Source organism: Carassius carassius, chromosome 19 (genome assembly GCF_963082965.1).
Source record: "Carassius carassius chromosome 19, fCarCar2.1, whole genome shotgun sequence".
Lineage (NCBI taxonomy): Eukaryota > Metazoa > Chordata > Actinopteri > Cypriniformes > Cyprinidae > Carassius > Carassius carassius.
In genome coordinates this window covers 10,049,647-10,069,089 of record NC_081773.1, presented here as the reverse complement: position 1 = coordinate 10,069,089, position 19,443 = coordinate 10,049,647, and the positions used below count along the sequence as shown (strand labels likewise).

Genomic DNA, 19,443 nt, shown 5'->3' with positions numbered 1-19,443 from the left:
ATTGCAAACTGAATCCAAATTGGTTAAAATAAACTGTTTGGTTATTTAGTAACATTAAACAACTGAAATTGCACTACAATGTATTATAAAGTCAACTGAGCTGAATAACTAACTAAAAGGTACAAAAATATTTGTCAGCGATAATGTGTTCATCGGTGAAAACACTGTGTGACTGATATCTGTCCTAGAAAACAGTGTTAGCATGACTGCCCTGGTTATGTTAGCTGACGTGCTTGAAAGGTTTTTCCATCTGTATGTTTGACTGCAGTGGTTTGAAATACTTCATTCATTAAAATATATTGTAGCCTAAATTTTTCCAGGAAACGTCATTGTTGACAATTACCATGCTGACTTTCGTTGACCAAAATAATTTGTATGCCAGTGCTTTCTGAATGAGCACACACATTGCAAAACTGCTGTGTAAGCTGATGTGTGTGTTTGATTGTGACGTGGTTTAACAGAAAAAGCAGTGAATGCTGTTTTATATTTTCTGGAAATTAGTCTGTTTTGGTGGCTGATGTATGTTTTGGTATGAAAAGGTATGGAATCTTTTCTGATAAAATGCTCACGAGTAGAGTTACAGTCTCAGCAATGGGAAAAACTGTAAACCAAGAGCCGATATTAGTTTCTTCTCTATTTTTTTTCTTTTTTTAAACCACAGTGACTTTATATTGTATATTGGTATTGTGACTGTTTCTTCAATAATTCAAGAGCCGGAACTTCAAAAGGCATACTCAATAACTGAAATACTACATTAACATTTCAGACTTCTTATTGTCTTAAAATCAGAACTTCATAAAGCTACATTTCTTACTTTATGAAGTATTACCAGCGCTACAGCTAAAATGAGTTAAATTAGTATTCTGAGAAATGCATTGAAATTTCAATCAGCTGAGAATAAATCACTTTATAATTTTTAGATCATTTCTGGTATCAATATAAGGCAATACACAATAAGTTTCACAAAGAATAAAATGTTATCTTAACCCTTTGCAACAAATTTACATTACACTTCCACATTGGGGTTGTGGTCGCTTCTTTTATGTCACTATATTTACACAAATGTTTATTTTGAGTTTTTGCTGTCATTTTGAAAGTCAATCATAATCATTTATCTAGTTTCAAAGCTCTACAGTAGAACAGGTGGGATGAGATTGCTAAACATGTTTTCTACAGTTTTCATGCGCTATTTTCAGTGTTTCATGCTGTTTAAAGATGAATAAACATGTAATGTTGTGTGTGAGTATTACATTTGTTGGTGCACATTAAATTAAAGATCATTAAAGCAACAACAATAACAAGTTAAATATGTGCTCCTCATTTGTGTCCGGTTACTTAATCAGGGTGTTTGATTAGCCATTGACTATCTTACTACTGATCGCCCCTGGTAGGGTGTAGAAGATAAGAACCAGGAACAAGGTCACAATCAGCAGCACCAGTCCGGCAATGATGTATTTCTTGTAGTTTCCCCAGATCAGGTGAAAGAAGCACTTGAAAGGATTCATAAACCAGGAGAAGGAAGTGTCTGGACGACTAAAGAAAAGTATAAGTTTGATATTAGAAATAATTCACATACAGTAAATAGTACATACAGTAGAACTACCTTAAACATAGCTCCTAAAAACACACATCATGTACTGCAATTCAATTCAGCCTTACATTTTTCAAATGATACTGGCCTATGTTTTTAATTTGATAAACAGCTCTAGTAATAATATGAATAAAAACATTGGGTGTATTAGTCTCGTTTACTTTGGTTTCTCTAAAGGCTCTGGCTCCTTGCGTGCACGTCCCACTGGATTTTTTTCTGCCTCTTCAGCTGTTACCAGATGAAACTCTGCTTCTACCTTCCCCTATGAAAAGAAAACAGTTTAAATACTACTTTTATTAGGTCAGGTTTATGTAAATATAATCTTGAAGAATACCACACCTACTATTATTTTGTATAGATCAAATGGAAATGGATAACCATTACATTTTGAATAAATGAGAAAAAGGTTTTGATGGTCCATGTTTGCAAACATGGTGCAATTGAGTGATTATTTCACATTTTTTCTTTCTGTGAAATGATTAGATTCACTCACTGTGAGCTCTCCAGCTTTAATGAAGGGCCACCAGCCTTTGGAGCGTTTCTGCTGAAAGATAGAGATGTTCTCTGTGGATTCTGTCAGCATTTCCATCTTACAAACTTTAGCTGATTTAGCTCCACGTGGAAAACCATGCAGGTCCAGCTCCACTGAGCCTATGGACACATAAACATGACCTTCATGAAGTATTAACATCAAATATTTTGAGCCAAGTTTCTTAGGAATAAATTAATTATTCTGCTACTGAGGGACTGTGGGCTCTATATAGTATATATAGCAGAAATACCATCAGGAGTGACAACAGAGCAGATCTAGGGAGGATGTGATGCTTATGAAACAGTTGTAAATGTAAGCATGTTAAGCAAAAGAGATTCTTACCCAGGAAGTCATCAGAAGAAAGCCTCTCAAAGTCCCACACCTGCATAACAAGGACTGCAGGGATCTTCTGTTCAGTTTTGTCCAGAGAGAGAATGCTTTCTCGCTTTTGTACCACCACCACTTTCTCAGCCGGCATGTAGTTAAAGGGGAACACAAAGCGCCAGTTGAAGTTACCCTCTCCAGTCAGAGAATTGTAATGGACATCAGTTTCCTGGCTGTCTTCTTCAAGCCCCTTTAACCACCTGAAAAAAAAAACCCTTGTGATTTAACAAGAATTTACTGTTAAGTTTGATGTTCTCAGTAAAGAATATTAAACAGCATTCTTTTCTTTCTTTCTTTTTTTTTTTATTTTTTTTAGAATTTTTTTTGGGTGAACCATCCCTTTAATATTTTTTCATAATTCTTTGATCAATTCAATGCATTCTTGCTGAATAAAAGTATTAATTTCTTGCAAAGAAAAATACAAAAAATCATACTAAACCAAACTTTTGAACAGTAGTACATATTGGGAGACTTTTTCCTAAATATTTACATAATTAAAATGACTGCATAATTAAAATGATTAAAGATTGTCTGTGTTCACTGTGATCCACTTACCCTTTGATGTAAATGTCACTTGACTGCTGTCCTGTTATGAAGTTGGTGTCCTCCAGTATTACATCTTCAGTGTTCCAGATAATGATCCTCAGCTCATACCTTTATAAAAAACATAACAAAAAATGGTGCAACAAATGTTAAGTTTCCAGAACAACCCAGTAAGATGGTTTTTTGAATCTTCACATTACCCTTTGGGTTTGCGAGGGGAAATGTCCACAGGAGGACCAGGATGAGGCATATCCATTGGAAAAATGTCCACCCACATCTGCAGATGACCCTGAGAAACATGCAAACGTGCATTTATTAAAATTACATTCACATCCTCATCCATACTGTACTGTATATGTGTGTGTGTGTGTGTATATATATATATATATATATATATATATATATATATATATATATATATATGTAGTGCATTTAGGTTACGTTAACCTCTAAACAACACACAGTACCTGGTCTATTCCTGGTTTGTCCTTGAGGTAGAGTGCGCGAGTTTCAATATGCTCTGGCACAAGTTTACAACTCCCATTGGGCATCTCAGGCCACCTGTGCAGCACCTTTAGTGCCAGGTGCTCATATGACTCCACCATCTGATCTGTGAAACAGCAGCAAACACTTGTGGTACATTGCTCCTCTAATTCTTAATCAACAATGTCACGATATATACCAAAAAAAATGACCTACCTTCATCAGCAAATACAGTTTTCCCTGTAAAAACTTTGTTGCCAATGGTAATACGTCCTGGAGAAAAGTGAGGGTTGTCCAGTCGGTTTTCTTTGCAAAGCTTAATCAACAGTTCTGTTGGCTTGACGCTGTCCCTCCATGCATTATAACCCTCACTAAGTCACATAACATCATCAGTGATTGATGCATTAGTTGGGCATAAAACTAACTTGAGAAGATGAAAATGTTATGATACACAGTAAATACTCACATGGCATATTCAGTAGGCAGGCCGCAGGTAGCTCGATGCCTGCTGTAAAAACGGTTCTCCAAATCAATCTGCGTTTCTCCAATCAAATCATCACCGCCAACAGTGTCATAGTCATAGATGAGAATAGTTAGCAGGGATTCCTTGGGAAAAGTGGCTTGAAATTCAAAGGATCTGAACAGCAGAGGAAGATGAAGAAAGAATGAACCTCAAAAAAAAAAAAAAACATGGAGTTAAAAGAATTTCAAAGTGATTTTCTCAATCATTGTGCTTGTTCACCTTCCAAACACTGGGTTGAGCTGCTTCGGGATGTAATTCTCTCTGTCTTTGATCTCAGTTTTCCCAAGTTTCAGGACTATGTAAGGGTCTGCCTTGCCATCTGGGTCCGCAGGGTGCAGGTTGAAGGCCTAAAAAGCACAAGAGAGTGACTCTTTCGTGTGGTGGTGAGCCCAGTTGAGCGCGGGAAAGAATAGCATTTGTTTTAAATTATAAACCTGCAAGAAACTTATCTGTCACCTTTGATCAATTTACCAGCTGGGTTAAGTAACAATGATCAAAAATGAACCAATAAGTACTTTAATTAGCATCAATATTCCAGAATCAAAAATACGAAAGGCACTTACTGCAACTATGTACACACGGATAAGGACGCTCACTGCAGTGTTTGGAGGTATACCCTGGTTTATTTTAAACTGCCCTGAATCCAAATATCCATCCTCCTCCTCATCATCCGTTTCAGGCAGCTTGTGCAGACAGAACCTGCCCTGAAGGCACGATCAGTGATATCAACTCTGTTACCTGGGTCTTAAAAAGTCTCCATGTATGTAATGGTACTTCATGTGAAACCACTTTACCTTAAACTTTCCAACAAATCTGTCATCAGCAGAACCTTCTTCCTCATTAGCCTTTCCTCGATAGAGTTCAAAGGTTTTAACCCAGTCATCAAAAGGCCCAAACTCAGCCTCCAGCTCTTTGTCGTACACCTAAGGAATGTTTGACAAGTGAGATTGCACATCCATTTCATGGATAAATCCTCAATTACTGTACAGAAAACAGTTGCAGGTAAACCAAGCCATTGTAATGACACATTTTACCTGTAGTGTTGAAATCCTGGGCTGTTCTATCACACTCTTGTAATTCACTTCCTTTTTCTTGTCCTTAACGTTTGAAGCTAAAGATTCCACAAAACAAAAAACCAGCATATCAAAATAACTCGCACAAATCTAAATGACTTTAAAGGTAAACTGATTTTTAGAGATTAATTTGATTAAAGAATCACATAAATATTCTTTCATCACTTCCACCAGCAGTTTTCAGGGTCTTACACAGCCAACACAAAATAACCAGCAGACAACTTCCCAACACAACTGCCCTTAACAAGAAACCACATTTTAGTTTTTTTGACATGCTAACCCTCACCAGACACAATACAGTTAATGCATTGATACATTGCAAATTAGTAAACTGTTATATGCTAAATGCTCAATTATCTGGGGTCAGTAAGATTTGTTTTTGAAAGAAATTATCATTTGTATTTAGCAAGGACACATTATATTGACAGTAGAGACATTTATAATGTTAAATGCTCTTCTCTCTCTTTTGTACAGAGCCAGCACATGACATGCAAATAATAATAAAAATAATAATAATAATAATAATTACGGGGATTAATCAATAAACCCACGGGAACATATTCTTTATTCAAGACAAAATTTCATTACAATCAGGAAACAAATGCTTAATTTATTTGATAAATATATTTCTTTGTGCTTTTGATAAACATACTTTGATAAATGTTTCTTAAGCATACTAAAATTATTTCAAAGGATTATGTGACACCAAAGAAGTAATGAAAACTCCTGAAACTTCAGCTTTGCCTCCATAAAAGTAATTACATTTTAAATTATATTAAAAGTAACCATTTTGATGTAAATTATATTAATATTTGACATTATCACAGTTTAACTGTGTTGGTGATCAAATGAATGCAGCTTTGGTGGGCATAAGAAATTTCTTTCCAAAAATCTTACAGACCCTAATCTTTTGAAAAGTAGTGTATGTGCACAAAACAGATCTGGGTTCACTGGGATTGCAAAATGTTGTATGATCTCTTGTGTAAGCACCATTTACTTAAAAAAAATAAAAAATAAAAGGTTTTAAATTAATATATAGGCAATTTAATTCCATTCAGATGCACAGGGTTTGCAAAGTGAACAAAACATTCTGCAATCCTGTTCACCGCAGCAAAGAAAATAGACAGTCTCCCAGTCATTCTTACCCAGACTGATCAATCCTTCGGAAATAATGTTCTCCAGAGGAGTTACTGAAATACATCATAATGTGATCATGTTTGACTAAAGCTGGAGCATGGTTTGTCTACATGATCTAGAGGTCAAGACTGAATCTGGAATAAATTCAGATATCACTTACTGTTTTCAAAGAGCAGTGGAAATGGATTGTTTTCTTTTTGCTTTGCCTAAGAAAGAAGATGTGGTACAAAACAACTAGTAGGCAAAAACACACAAGACAAATAAGACCAACTCCTAACAAACTAGTTTGGAAGCTTACCACTTGGATCTTCACCATTGATGCATAGTATTTCGACCACCAATCAATGACATTATCAGCAGACTCATCAGCTGTGGTGCGTTTCTTCCTTTTCGTAGACCTTCGTTTGCTCTTCTTTGACACCTGGCATTGATGAAGAGTTTAATAGTCATAGTCGATTGGTACTACTTATACATATGTGACCTTGCACCACAAAACCAATCATAAAGGGTACATTTTTCGAAATTGAGATTTATACATAATCTGAAAGCTGAATAAACAACTATAACTAAAATAGCTTTCCATTGATGTGATGTTCAGTATAGATACATAGTTGGTAATACTGGTGTTAATATGATGTTTTATGAAATTTTTTACTTAATAATATCCAAAATTTAAAAAAAACAAACAGACCTTGTCCTGGAAGTCTGGCTCAGTTTTAGGGGCAGGGGTGATTATTTCCTCCTGCTCTATTTCAATGGCGATCTCTTCTTTGGGCGGTGGCACAACACTCTGCTGCAGAGACAACTGAGCCACTACAGGCCAAAAACAAACCATACTTTTATTTAGATTCCGACAGTCATTTTTATTAATTGCTCAGTAGGTTTAGGGATTTATTAAAAAACAGACAGATGTGTTTGAGCAGGGTTTGAACTCAATTTTGCTGATGCAAGATTAAGCATCCCTGTCATCTAGAGTTACATTTTTTATGTGGGTGTGTGTGAAAAAAAAATCAGATGTAATTATTTCTCAGAAACTGTAACTGATTACAATGACATTTATTTTGTAATTAAATTACATAATTTAGTTACAGTACATGTAACTAGTCACTCCCCAGCAATGCTTATGCTAAAAGAATAGCTTAGATAGAGTTAGATTTTTCATTGAAAATATGTGACAGTGTAGTAGATTTTGTTACTGGGATTATAACTGTGACGTGCGTTACCTGCTATATTTCTGGGTTCTGGTTGGGGCTGTTGGATGGACAAGGGGATGTGTTTGAATAAGGCAAGGTTGTTGATCATATGACTACCCACAAGTGTGCTCCGCCCAAAGGCCCTCCAGTCCACCACAGTGATAGTGAGAGGAGGGAGGAGGTGTTCGTCTTCAGGCAGCTCCTATAGAGAGATAACAGCGGCCACAGACATGCTGATATTAGCTGAACATGCAGCGAATCACAAGAACAGAGCATCTATACATGACCCCATATACTCTGTTATTGCAGCAGTTGACTTACCACATCAAAGGCATCCACAAGTATTGTGAAGTTCGGGTTTTTCTTGTAACTCTGTATCACTGAAGAGTTGACGCCTCCTCCTGCACACTTAATAAAAACTTGGGGCCGATCGACAGATAAAAGCTGAACCTTCTTCAGTTCTCTGAGGCCCCAGAACAAAACCTGCAGTGCACAGAAACACAAACTCAACAATACTTGTATTCATAGTATAGACAAAACACTAACGGTGTACACTGAAAAAAAGATAATAATTAAAAAGAGTCGAAGAGTCATAATGGTAGATCCATATTACAATTATGTAATCGACATAACTAACACTTCATTACACGTTACACATTTTTGAGCACAAATGTAATAACACATGATTATAATGAGACCTGATATACACAAAACTATTTCCTACTACTATTATCCTTTGTCTATATGTGTAACTGATCAGATAATGAATGGCATTTGAGAGGGAATTCAAAACTCTTTAGGGAAAAGATCTTTGATTGTTCAAACGAAAAAGCTCTGAGTAACAGGTTTCAGAACAAGATGTCACGTTGACACATGAAAGATGTAAATACATCTAGCGGAAAGCAAATTCAAAATGCCAATATTCAAAAGTGTGTTCCATTTATAGGAATTGCCCTGAATGGGTTTCTAGAATGCAATGATGTAGCTGAACCTGAATTATTTAAATATGTATTGTATGTATGTACATAGCTGTTCAGTAAGAGATCAGTAAGATTTTACATTTTCATTTAAATGTATTCATTTAGCAGACGCTTTTATCCAAAGCCGATTCTTGAAGATGGCTAAGGAAGATGGCCTTCAGAAATCAGTCTAATATGCTGAATTATTATCAGGGTTTAAACCAGGGATCCTCAAATCTGGCCCACGAGATCCACTTTCCTGCAGAGCTTAGCTGTAACCCTAATCAAACACACCCGAACATGCTAATCAATGTCTTCAGGATCATTAGAAAATCTAAAGAGCTAAATTCTGCAGCGCATTGGTCCTCCAGGGCAAGATTTGAGGAACCCTGGTTTAAACTGTTGTGCTGCTTAATATTTTTTTGGAACCTTTTTTTTTTTTTTTGATGAATAAAAAGTGAAAAAGCATTTATTCAAAATAGAAATCTTTTCTAACAATACAAGCCTTTACTATCACTTTTTAACCATTTAACACATCCTTGCTTAATATGATTATTAATTTCTTAAAAAAAAAAAAATAATTTACTGACCCCAAACATTTTAGTAGTGTATATCATAACAGTGTACTGCATATTGTTTCTATTTTGAATAAATGCCGTTCTTTTAAACTTTTTTTTAATCAAAGAACCCCCCCAAAAAAAAAAATGCATCACATGTCCCAAAAAATATGAAGCAGTACAACTGTTTATAACATTTATTATATCAACTTATTAGACTGATTTCTGAAGGATCATGTGACACTGAAGACTGAAGTAATGATGCTGAAAATTCAGTGTGCCATCACAGGAATAAATTATATTTTATATATATTATTTTTTATAAGTATATTAAAAGAAAACTTTTTTTAAATAAAAAATTATATTTTTTTTCTGTATTCTTGATCAAAGAAATGCAGCCTTGATAAGCATGAGAAACTTCTTTATAAAGCATTAAAAATCTTACCGATCCCAAACTTTTGAATGGCACTGTACAGTATGTATGTTTTTTTTTTTAAATCCTTATACATTTTTTTTTAAATTAATAAATAAATAAATAATAACTTAATGTATGTTGGGGCTTAGTTCTCTGAACTTATGAAATCAATGGTTTATAAATGGTTCAATAATGATGGCCTTGGGATTCAAATGACCAACGACCATGAATCTAAAAGAAAACACAAAGTCTTTACTGTCAATGTATGAAATGGCTGCAAATACACAAATCTTAAAATCTGTCTCACACTATGTAATGATTTCTGTCAGGACCACTATCATCAAAGATGACTGGCAATTATCCTATAGTGTGGATCGGTGGTATAGCTCTATTCTGGGGAAGAGCTCCCAGCCTAGCATGGATGAGAGCAGGCAGAGCAGCACTAACCCCACAGAATAAACATAACAGAACCAACCTAAATGTATTGCAGATAACATTAAGGTTCAATAATTTAATGTAACATTTTAGAAATTAGTGTGATTCAAAGGAGAATCAATAGGCTGAATTGTGACTGACGAGAGGAGGAGTTGGGGATGGAGGAGGGTAATAAGCTATTGAGCCATGTGAAAGCTGGTGATAATACTGAAGGACCTTATATTTGAGTGCTGTGAAAGGTGTCGCATCCCTTTAAATAGACGTGGATCATCTGATACGAGCTTGACTAACGTCACCTGCCAGAACTGACGCTACATTTCATTTTTACAACTGTCAGTGAAACTAGAGAGCAATGCAATGCGTCTTGTTTGCAGAATGATAATGAAACGGTTACCCATTTTTTGTATTTAACATATAGACCATAATTCACAGATTGTTCACCTCAATTCTGTACTTGCAGAGCACAGGTCGAATGTATGAGGGTACTGGGATAACCCCTCCATCCGGCTCATCTAATTCAGGAAGTGTGTGTTCTCCCGACTTTGAGATCTACAGGAACATGGGACAAGACAAACAACAGACAGGATATTACTTTCTGAATTATAGTATAAATGTTAGTAGAACATAAAAATAACTCATTATTATTTATAGCAGTAGTAGTAGATGTAAAAGTAATGTTAATAAATAGCGGATTCAATGTGATTGAATGTCATGTGTTGTTGTGTTTGTAAGACTGGACCTGAATGAGTTCAAACGCTCCCAGTATGTCTCCTCCTGACAGACCGCCACAGAACAGAGGGCTGTACTGCAGCTGAGGAGGGGAGTATCGCTCCTCTGACAGTCTGACTACAGGAACAGCCACTGTCGACCCCAGGTACTCTGTACCCTGGAGAAAGCAAACCATCACTTCAGCTCAAAATATTTAAGACAAAGGCAAAGATGAAGAGAAACAATATAACTTTGGTTTTTCAGCTGCATATAATGGTTCATTAAATTACAGGACAATCCACACTCGTCTGTACACTGTATAAGTGAATGTATTTTCCTCACCACTGCATCATCATCATACACTTCAATCACAACAAGCGGTGGCTCCTGGACTATTTCATAAAGCCCTCCACACAGACACACATTATTTATCAGGATCAGCTGATTCCATGTGGGAGTCAATGTTTGCTTTATGATCTAAAAAAATAAAAAATAATTACAGTATGAACAAATATCAATTACCTTTTCACATAATAAGATAATTTGCTTTGTGGTAATTATATCCTTTGTGGCTAATTATCCAAACCCAAGTATGTCTGTCTTCTCTATACATTTTCTAAAATATATTTTGACAACTGATTCACCAATTAAACTTCCTATACATCAAAACCTAGCACTTTTTCATTTCAACAACTATTATATTACACATACAGTATATATTTAGACATATTGCTGAAGTATTTGCACTTCTAGATCTGTACTTGTTAAAAGTTAAGTCTAATTTAAACTTAACTAGTAAAGAATATTCTAATAAAGAGTACACTAGTGCAGCATCATCTATGGGATTTTTGTCCAGAATATCATCACAGAAACTCATGCTTACACCAGTGCTTTGGCTACTGGACAGAAAAGACACCCAGGCAAAGGGGTCTGAGAGGCCAGTGTTGTCTGCTGCAATGAGACCACGAGCCTGGTACATATGAGCCCTCAGCTGGAACAAGTGCTGCTCTGCAAACCAGCAACAACAAACAGGGTCACACATGCAAATCAGTGTCTTAAAGATAGAAAGAATGGATACTGAAGACTCTGAGGACTGAGCAGTCTTGCCTGTGTAAAGTAAATAATCAGGAGGAGGGCCAGTCCTGTGCTCAGATGAGATGCCTTCCAGTTCAAAGCCTGATGGGAGATTGCCCAACATGTGGGGGGAATCTCTGCTAGTTCCCAGCCATAAATACACATCAACTTTAGCCTGGACTGTCCACCCAGGTCCACGCTTCCCTGGAGGCTGAACGACACATTTCCTTTTTAAAGTTACAGGAGAAGTGCCAACACAAGATATTTAGCATTTGTCAGTTTTCTATTTGATGACAGAGTTCAGACCTTGAGGAACAGGGTCTTGATCTTCCCACAGTCTCGGCCTCTCTGCTCCAGGCTTTGTGAGAAGAGCAGATGACGAGCAGGGATCCTGGCATACGCCTGGCGCTTGTTATGACTGACCAGACATACAAACACATCTGGTAAAGTGTGTTGAGGCTGAGAAAGGCATGAGATGAAGATAAATATTAGTAATGATGGAGACTTACATTATATGTGTAAGAGTTCAAGGATGTGCATGTAACAATGACACTAAATAACAACCTCTTCCACGAGGAATCTCAGTTTCTTTTTAATTTTCTGGACTTCCAGCAGCATCTCTTTTACAGTCAAAGATCTCCTCTTGGGCTCAAGGAGTCCTCCTGCTACTTCTGTCATACTCTCCTGAAGAGCAGCAAAGAAAACCAAAGACTGATATACAAACACCACAAGTCAAAAGTTTAAAAAAGTTAAACTTCACAGAATTTATGATCTCATGAATTGAACCTACAAAATCATTTCTTAACTAATCTTATATTTTTAGGTTGTGAAAAGAATGAGTTGGACTAGACAGTGGAGGAAAAGCAGCAATGAGCAATAATTCACATTCATACAAGAACAGTAAAGGACAGAGGGCTAGTCTGAAGTTTTACAGATAGAGGTCTTTAAAAATGAGAGCATGCATAGAGTAGAGACCCACCAGCTCCTGTTTGCACAGAGTGAGCCTCTTTTTGTCCAGTAAGGTCAAGTTGCTTCCCTTCACCTTCTTTTCAGCAAAAGCAATAAACTCGCTGCAGTAAACATACCATTACATCCAGCAGAAACATAATTAGGACACAGTTTCAGAATTTCATTAAAGATGGCACATTAAAGGGATGGGTCACCCACAAATTAAAATGCTATCATTATGTTGTCATGTTTTTACATAACTATCTTTCCTCAGTGGAACACAAAAGAAGAATGTCCCACTTGTTTTTGTCCATACAATGAAAGTCAATGGGGTCCAAAACAACACTGGATCCTAAAGGCTTTCATTGTATGCACTAAAAAATAAAAGGTCCACGGATAAAAGAAAGTTGAAACAACAAAGGGGAGCAAATTATGAAAGAATTTTAGTTTTGGGGCGAATAGGCCTTGTATACAGTTCATGAATAATACATTTTCTTTAATCTCGTGAAATTTTGGGCTTTACTTATAAAAACACTATCTTTTAGAATGCAGAAATGTGACACAAAGGTGAAAACTAACACAACAGTGACACCTACTGGGTGCTCAGAAATTTGTTTCATCCTGTCACATTGTAAAGTATTTGAACATGAACTTCACTAACATTTAAAAAAAAAAAAAGGATGTTATGACGGTATTAACAGTATAGAGCATTTGTTCTGGTATCACTGAATATCTCCGTTAACTCTCTATGATCATAAGACTTACCTGGCATCTCTTCTAAATTCCTGAAGAACATGATGCATGACAGTCCCGGCTTCTGGAGACAACATTTTATCCAATTCTGCCACCTTAGTGACTCCCTCCTCCTAAAAACATTAAATGAAAAGAATCACATGAACTACTAGCTTCATGGTAATAGTAATGTAATAAAACACTACGGGATTGAGGGTTCACATCACATACAAACATCAGGGCGATTGTGTCCAGCATGTTGGCGTGATGGAGTCGGTACGCTCGATCCTCCCAGCTGCTATAAATATACACACAGGGCTTCTGCGTTCCAATGGGCAAGTGCATGTAATGCCTGCACAAACAAGATTATGGGTCCAGTCATGACTAAGGTGTTTTCCATTAATGAATGAAAGTATAAACTTGTGTTGTAAGCACCTCTGTGCATCTCCAAAAAGAGGTCTTTCTGGTGTTGTAGTAGATTTGAACGGCATTGTTGCTGCCGTGTCCAACAGAGGAGTGGTCACTGACACATCTTCAAACTTTTTCTTTGAAGGAGGTGGTGCAGTACCATCAATTAAGTTCCCAAAGTTACCTGAATATACAGTACAAGCACACATTTAAAGGGGTCATATTATTTGTATAATCGTACTCTTGTTAGTATATCAATTTTATAATGTTGACATTTTCTCTTCAAAGGCAAGTCTTTTAACTACACAAATTATCTGTGTCCCACAAATCATTACCACAGTATTTTTCTAATACAAAGAACTGAATATTTCTAACAATTGTGACATTTAAAAAGAGTGCTGAATGTATTCCTTTAACTCAGAAAACTGTTACCAAATATATTTTATTGAAAAAATGGCCATGAACAATTAAAAAACAGATTTTCTTTTATTTATGAGTGATTAAACCTTTACTTGGTCTCAAACTAAAGCTGGATAAATATGCCTCGCTTTTATTAATCCATTCTATATTTTTTATATTAAGTTAAAAAACATCTAGAATTAATGCTGAATATTAGACATGTACAACACTTGAATAAATGACAAACTTCACAAAAATAGGCTCAAAATAAAATATTTTATATATATATTTTATCCTCACAAAGGCTGACTATTTACATTAACTCCACCATGACTAGAAAAGGGCTTCAGACCCTATTTTGTTCTTATGTGTGGTAAGTGTGGTAAATGTAAAAACTGTTATGTTTACCAATGGTGAACTCAAGGCTGACAGGCCTATCACCGATTCTTCTGTCAATCATGGAGGCCTCAAACACACAGCCAAAGAGCAGGAAAGTTTCCATGTCTTCATCGTTTATCTAAATTCAAGTTAAACAGTGACTTGGGTGGCTTTACAATATAATGGAAATGTTAGTGTAATGAAAAGGGGGGGGGGGGGGGGGGGGGTGTAAAAAGAAGAAAGACTGGTGCAGAACCTTCACCTTCTGTGGAGGCTCCACTGGCATCACCTCAGGCCCTATGGTCTTGGACTTGTCTTCCTCTCCAGTCCCAGGTTTGGGATCTTTCGCCCCTGCTTTTCCTCCCTTGGTATCTTTCAGACTGATTTTTGAGAGCAGGGATTTGGAGTCAGGAGCACCTCCAGACAGGATCTCCACACTCAGCTCTATGTAAACCCTGCCTCTGAAGGACACCCCTTCTCCAACGCCCTCGTTCAGCTCCTGACTGTCGTCCACCAGTGTGGAATTACGAAGTGAACCATAGAGGTTGATCCATGCCGGTCCGAATGTGGGCAGGAAACCTTGAGAAGAGCAATGAAATATTAAATTATAGCATGCTTAAAACTACCACCATTTGTTTGAAGATGGTACTTGGTTTGATATTTTTTAGTATTTTGTTTCGCTAACAGAATCATTTTCAGACATTTCTATGTCCAAATACTTTTTGTGGCCACTTTAATTCAAAACATCATCTTTTTTGAACAATGTAATGAAATGGTAAACCATTGTCTCCATCGGTGTCATTTGAGATGGTGTGTAGATCAATGTAATGAGTCCCAATGGCCACATCATTCATGCTTCCCTCATCCAGAACCCGAATCTTCAGTCTTTGACACAGTGGAGGAAACATCTCCTTAAACACCACTTGCTCGTTCCACACTGGGTCTGCTGTGCTCTTCTGAGTAGACGTCCTGCCCTTTCAAGCAGAAAAAAAATACACATATAAAGTGCTGTGACAAGGTTTTTGCCCCATTTCTGTTTTTGATTTTTTTTTTTTTGCATGTGTCACACTTAAAAGATTCACATCAAACAAATTTTAATATAATATTTAAATAAAGCTTGATCACAAAAAAATATATACCGTATTTTTCGGACTATAAGTCGCACCTGAGTACAAGTCGCATCAGCCCAAAAATACGTCATGATGAGGAAAAAACATATATAAGTCGCACTGGACTATAAGTCGCATTTATTTAGAACCAAGAGAAAACATTACCGTCTACAGCCGCGAGAGGGCGCTCTATGTCTTCAGTGTAGACTACAGGAGCACTGAGCAGCATAGAGCGCCCTCTCGCGGCTGGAGACGGTAATGTTTTCTCTTGGTTCATGTCTCTTAGTTCATGTCAAATTAATTTTGATAAATAAGTCGCACCTGACTATAAGTCGCAGGACCAGCCAAACTATGAAAAAAAGTGTGACTTATAGTCCGGTAAATACAGGTAAATACAGTATATATATATATATATATAATAAGAATATATATATATATATTATAATGCAAGTACATACAAAATAGAAAGTTTTTTTGGGAGTGGCTGGCCTACCAAAATTACTCCAAGAGCGCAGCAACAACTCATCCAGGAAGTCATAAAAGAACCCAGAACAACTTCCAAAGAACTACAGGCCTCACTTGCCTCAATTAAGGTCAGTGTTCATGGTTCATCAATAAGAAAGAGAATGGGCAAAAACAGCATCCATGGAAGAGTTCCAAGGCAAAGCAACTGCTGACCAAAAAGAACACAAAGGCCCATCTCACATTTGCCAAAAAATAACTTGATTATCCCCAAGACCTTTGGGCAAATATTCTGTGCACTGATGAGATAAAAGTTGAGCTTTTTGGAAGGTGTGTATCTGGCATAAAACCAACACAGGATTTCATAAAGAACATCATGCCAACAGTCAAACAAGACCTCAAGCTCAAGCACACTTGGGTTATATGCAGCAGGACAATGGTCCCAAACACACAAGCAAGTCCACCTCTGATTGGCTCAAGAAAAACTAAATTAAGGTTTTGGAGTGGCCAAGTCAAAGTCCAGACTTCAATCTGATTGAGATCATGATTTCATGACCTCAAACAGTCCATTCATGCCCGGAAACCCTCCAATGTGGCAGAATTAAACAATTCTGCAAGAGTGGGCTAAAATTCCTCCACAGCGATGTGAAAGACTCAATGCCAGTTATCACAAACGCTTGATTGCAGTTCTAGCAGCAAAGAGTGGCACAACCAGTTATTCGATTTTAGGGGGCAATTATTTTTCACCTAGTGACAGGCAGGTTTGGACAGCTTTTCCCTTAATAAATGAAATCATTATTTTAAAAACTGCATTTTGTATCTAATCGGGTTATCTTAGTGTAATATTAAAATTAGTTTGATGATCTGAATCATTCAAGTGTGACAAATATGCAAAAAAAAAAAAAAAAAAAAAAAAAAAAAAACACACACAGGAAGGGGCAAAAACTTTTTCACACTACTCTATACATTGCTATACAACCACAGTAACTAACCAGTATACCCTAATACTGACCAGACACTAAAATTACATGCTACAAACAAACAAACTGCCAAAATGCACCATGTAGGTATTAATTAAAATGAAAATACAAATGTAAATACTATATTAGTATACAACCAATGCTTAAATATCATTCATTGAGGCTAAGTAATAATGACAAGATGTTTTCATCTTATGGTTAACTATCCCTTGAAGTGTGTTTGTTTTGTAATAAGCACTGAATTGTGAGCTTACGACTTGACCGAAGAAGGACACCTCTACATAAGGATCTATGAGTGCTGTCGTGTCCCCAACAAAAGCTTTGGTCACGTTGGCCATAATACTGGAGTTTATTCTGGGAAGTCCTTCTGCACGGTACACGATCACGTAAAACCGGGCCCACGGCCTTTCAGGGTTTAAGCCCTCGGGAAGCAGGAGGTGTCTGGAGGAGGACAGTATCATTTTCATGAGACACAAAGGAGAAGTAGTGGCAGTTTACCAGAAAGGAAAATCAGTGTATTAACCTTTATTGTCTGAATACTAAAAGCAACAAAGCGTATACTAAACTATTAATGATTTCTTAGATACCATAGCTGTCCAGAATAACAATCTTAAAATAGTAAGAGATGAGAAAAGATCTTTTATACGCCATAAAACATACGGAGATCTTACTTTTCTATCTGTTCTTCGGCATCACTGAACTTCTGGGACGGTGCTGCAACATCACCCTTTCCTGACACGCTGATATCACACTTCAGGTGACCTTTCACCCCTGTGCGGATGTCAGCGGGGTCTGTGAGCATGGCCCACTTATTGATGAACTGATGGCCTGGCACAGCAAGACAAGATTTAGTGTTGTTTTACAAGTAGAAAAACCAAGAATCCAAATCTCAGGTCAGATTCTGAACTTTTATCTCTCTAGTTAAAGAAAAGATATGACCAACTGCAAAGCAAGTGTTTACCAGGCTGGGAGTAAACTGTCCCAACATCAATCTTGAAGGTTCCCACACAGTAGCTCTTCATGATCTTCGAGTGCATGACCTTGGAGAGAAGTGCACAAACGTAAGCATTGCAGGTTACATCAAGAAAAGCATTTCGTTTAGCCTACTTACAGATAGTTTGATGACTTTGTCAAAAAAGATGTCTTGATTGCAAAAGAAGTCGAACACAAAATACTGTCGGGATGAGAAGAACACTGTTATTTAATTTTTGCCTTTAAAGCCATTATCAGAAAGCGTCCACCCAGGACAGCATGATCACCTCATTGTAAAAGGGAGCGTTGGTTCCTTCTTTCACAGACGTCTGCTTTTTCTCATCTCCAATTTCAATCACGACACTAGGGTCTATATTGTCCCCGATCAGCTGCCTAGCCTCGGTTATATTGATGGAGATCTTAGGAAGAACAGGTTTTGACTTTCAGTATTAGGAATATCAGCTTTATCATCTCTAAACAAGAAATAACTGCCACTTTCACTCAAAACTGATTGAACTCTACCTGAAAATGTTGTGGTTTGCTTTCGCCTTCCAAGATCTTGGCCCCAGGTTTACACCTTTCAAGTCAGAAAAAGTCAAAACATGAACATGATCTAAAAGAAATAACACATTACACTGTGTAAAGTTTGGAGAGAAAAACAAAAAGTGCCTCTTAGTATTAGCAGGCTGTCTGAAGGAAAGGGATGCAGAGGTGGACGCTTCAGAGGGTCCAGGCTGGGGTACGTCCACCACATCTGGATCATCAGGATTCGCTTCAGGCTCCGCCTCTAAAATATAAAGATTAAACCAGCTCAGTCAAAATTGGTTTACAAGCATTTTAAACCTTTGTAAGGATCAGCTGCCATATGTCTGAATTTATGGTGTCAACAAAACCATGCAGTTAATCCTCATTAAATTCTTTACAGTACATCTTATGTAACACAGGCCTAGTGTTTGCATTCATGGTCTTACCTAGAGCATTTTTGTTTGCGATTACAACACCCTTGTGTCCTTTCCTGGGTTTCTTCTTCACTTTTATTCCGAACTTTTTGCTGCAGAAACACATTGGAATATCAAACCATTGTAAATAAAAACTCCTCTCAGTACATTTACATTACACCCCCCCCCCCAACATAATTATCTTGTATTGAGGAGCCCTAGTAGATAAAAATCAGAACTAGAGAAGTTTATGTACTGTATTAAACTCCAAAAACCCGGTGTAAGCAATGATAATATTGAGCCCGTTGGGCTTTTCTATTTAGATAAAATGACTATTGACTGTTTATTAGATATCAACCATTTATGCTGGCTGTGCTAATCAGAGAGCCACAAGTAAAACAGCTTTCTGAAGAAAAACTGTTCGCAGGAGAGCTTACCCATGTGGCGCAGTGCTGTCTTTATCTCTGTCCATTCTTGCAGGAGGAATTCAATCAAGAGAAAATATCCTGT

The 19,443-nt window shown here is 37.0% G+C and overlaps 1 protein-coding gene across 2 annotated transcripts; it reads right to left on the bottom strand.

Annotated features, from left to right (window-relative positions):
• Window positions 1-809: 809 nt before the first annotated feature.
• LOC132095027 (fer-1-like protein 6) lies at window positions 810-18,617 on the bottom strand. 2 transcript variants are annotated; one of them, XM_059499751.1, is made up of 39 exons: window positions 18,518-18,617; window positions 18,283-18,414; window positions 18,135-18,197; window positions 17,985-18,063; window positions 17,695-17,851; window positions 17,278-17,464; window positions 15,254-15,446; window positions 14,735-15,051; window positions 14,503-14,611; window positions 13,723-13,879; window positions 13,519-13,639; window positions 13,321-13,421; window positions 12,587-12,677; window positions 12,172-12,291; window positions 11,914-12,066; window positions 11,641-11,818; window positions 11,417-11,541; window positions 10,876-11,010; window positions 10,565-10,711; window positions 10,267-10,374; window positions 7,781-7,942; window positions 7,490-7,661; window positions 6,958-7,079; window positions 6,565-6,687; window positions 6,427-6,472; window positions 6,275-6,319; window positions 5,091-5,167; window positions 4,851-4,979; window positions 4,620-4,760; window positions 4,276-4,403; window positions 4,000-4,170; window positions 3,750-3,904; window positions 3,518-3,660; window positions 3,251-3,339; window positions 3,063-3,161; window positions 2,466-2,707; window positions 2,085-2,242; window positions 1,753-1,853; window positions 810-1,533 (listed from the first exon to the last, which is right to left on the bottom strand). In XM_059499751.1, the coding sequence occupies exons 4-39, from the start codon at window positions 18,058-18,060 to the stop codon at window positions 1,353-1,355; spliced, it is 4,959 nt and encodes a 1,652-aa protein (XP_059355734.1). In that variant the 5' UTR covers window positions 18,061-18,063; window positions 18,135-18,197; window positions 18,283-18,414; window positions 18,518-18,617; the 3' UTR covers window positions 810-1,352. The 2 variants fall into 2 exon arrangements, with proteins under 2 accessions (XP_059355734.1, XP_059355735.1); XM_059499752.1 differs by lacking the exon at window positions 6,275-6,319.
• Between the last annotated feature and the right edge of the window lie 826 nt (window positions 18,618-19,443).

Coding starts and splice junctions, on each gene's coding strand:
- LOC132095027 (XM_059499751.1), bottom strand. CDS start 18,060: ATGCACTCGAAGATCATGAAGAGCTACTGTGTGGGAACCTTCAAGATT. Junction 13,640..13,722: donor CTTTTTGGAGATGCACAGAG/GTGCTTACAACA, acceptor TTGTTTGTGCAG/GCATTACATGCACTTGCCCA. Junction 7,080..7,489: donor AGAACCCAGAAATATAGCAG/GTAACGCACGTC, acceptor TTTGGCCTGTAG/TGGCTCAGTTGTCTCTGCAG.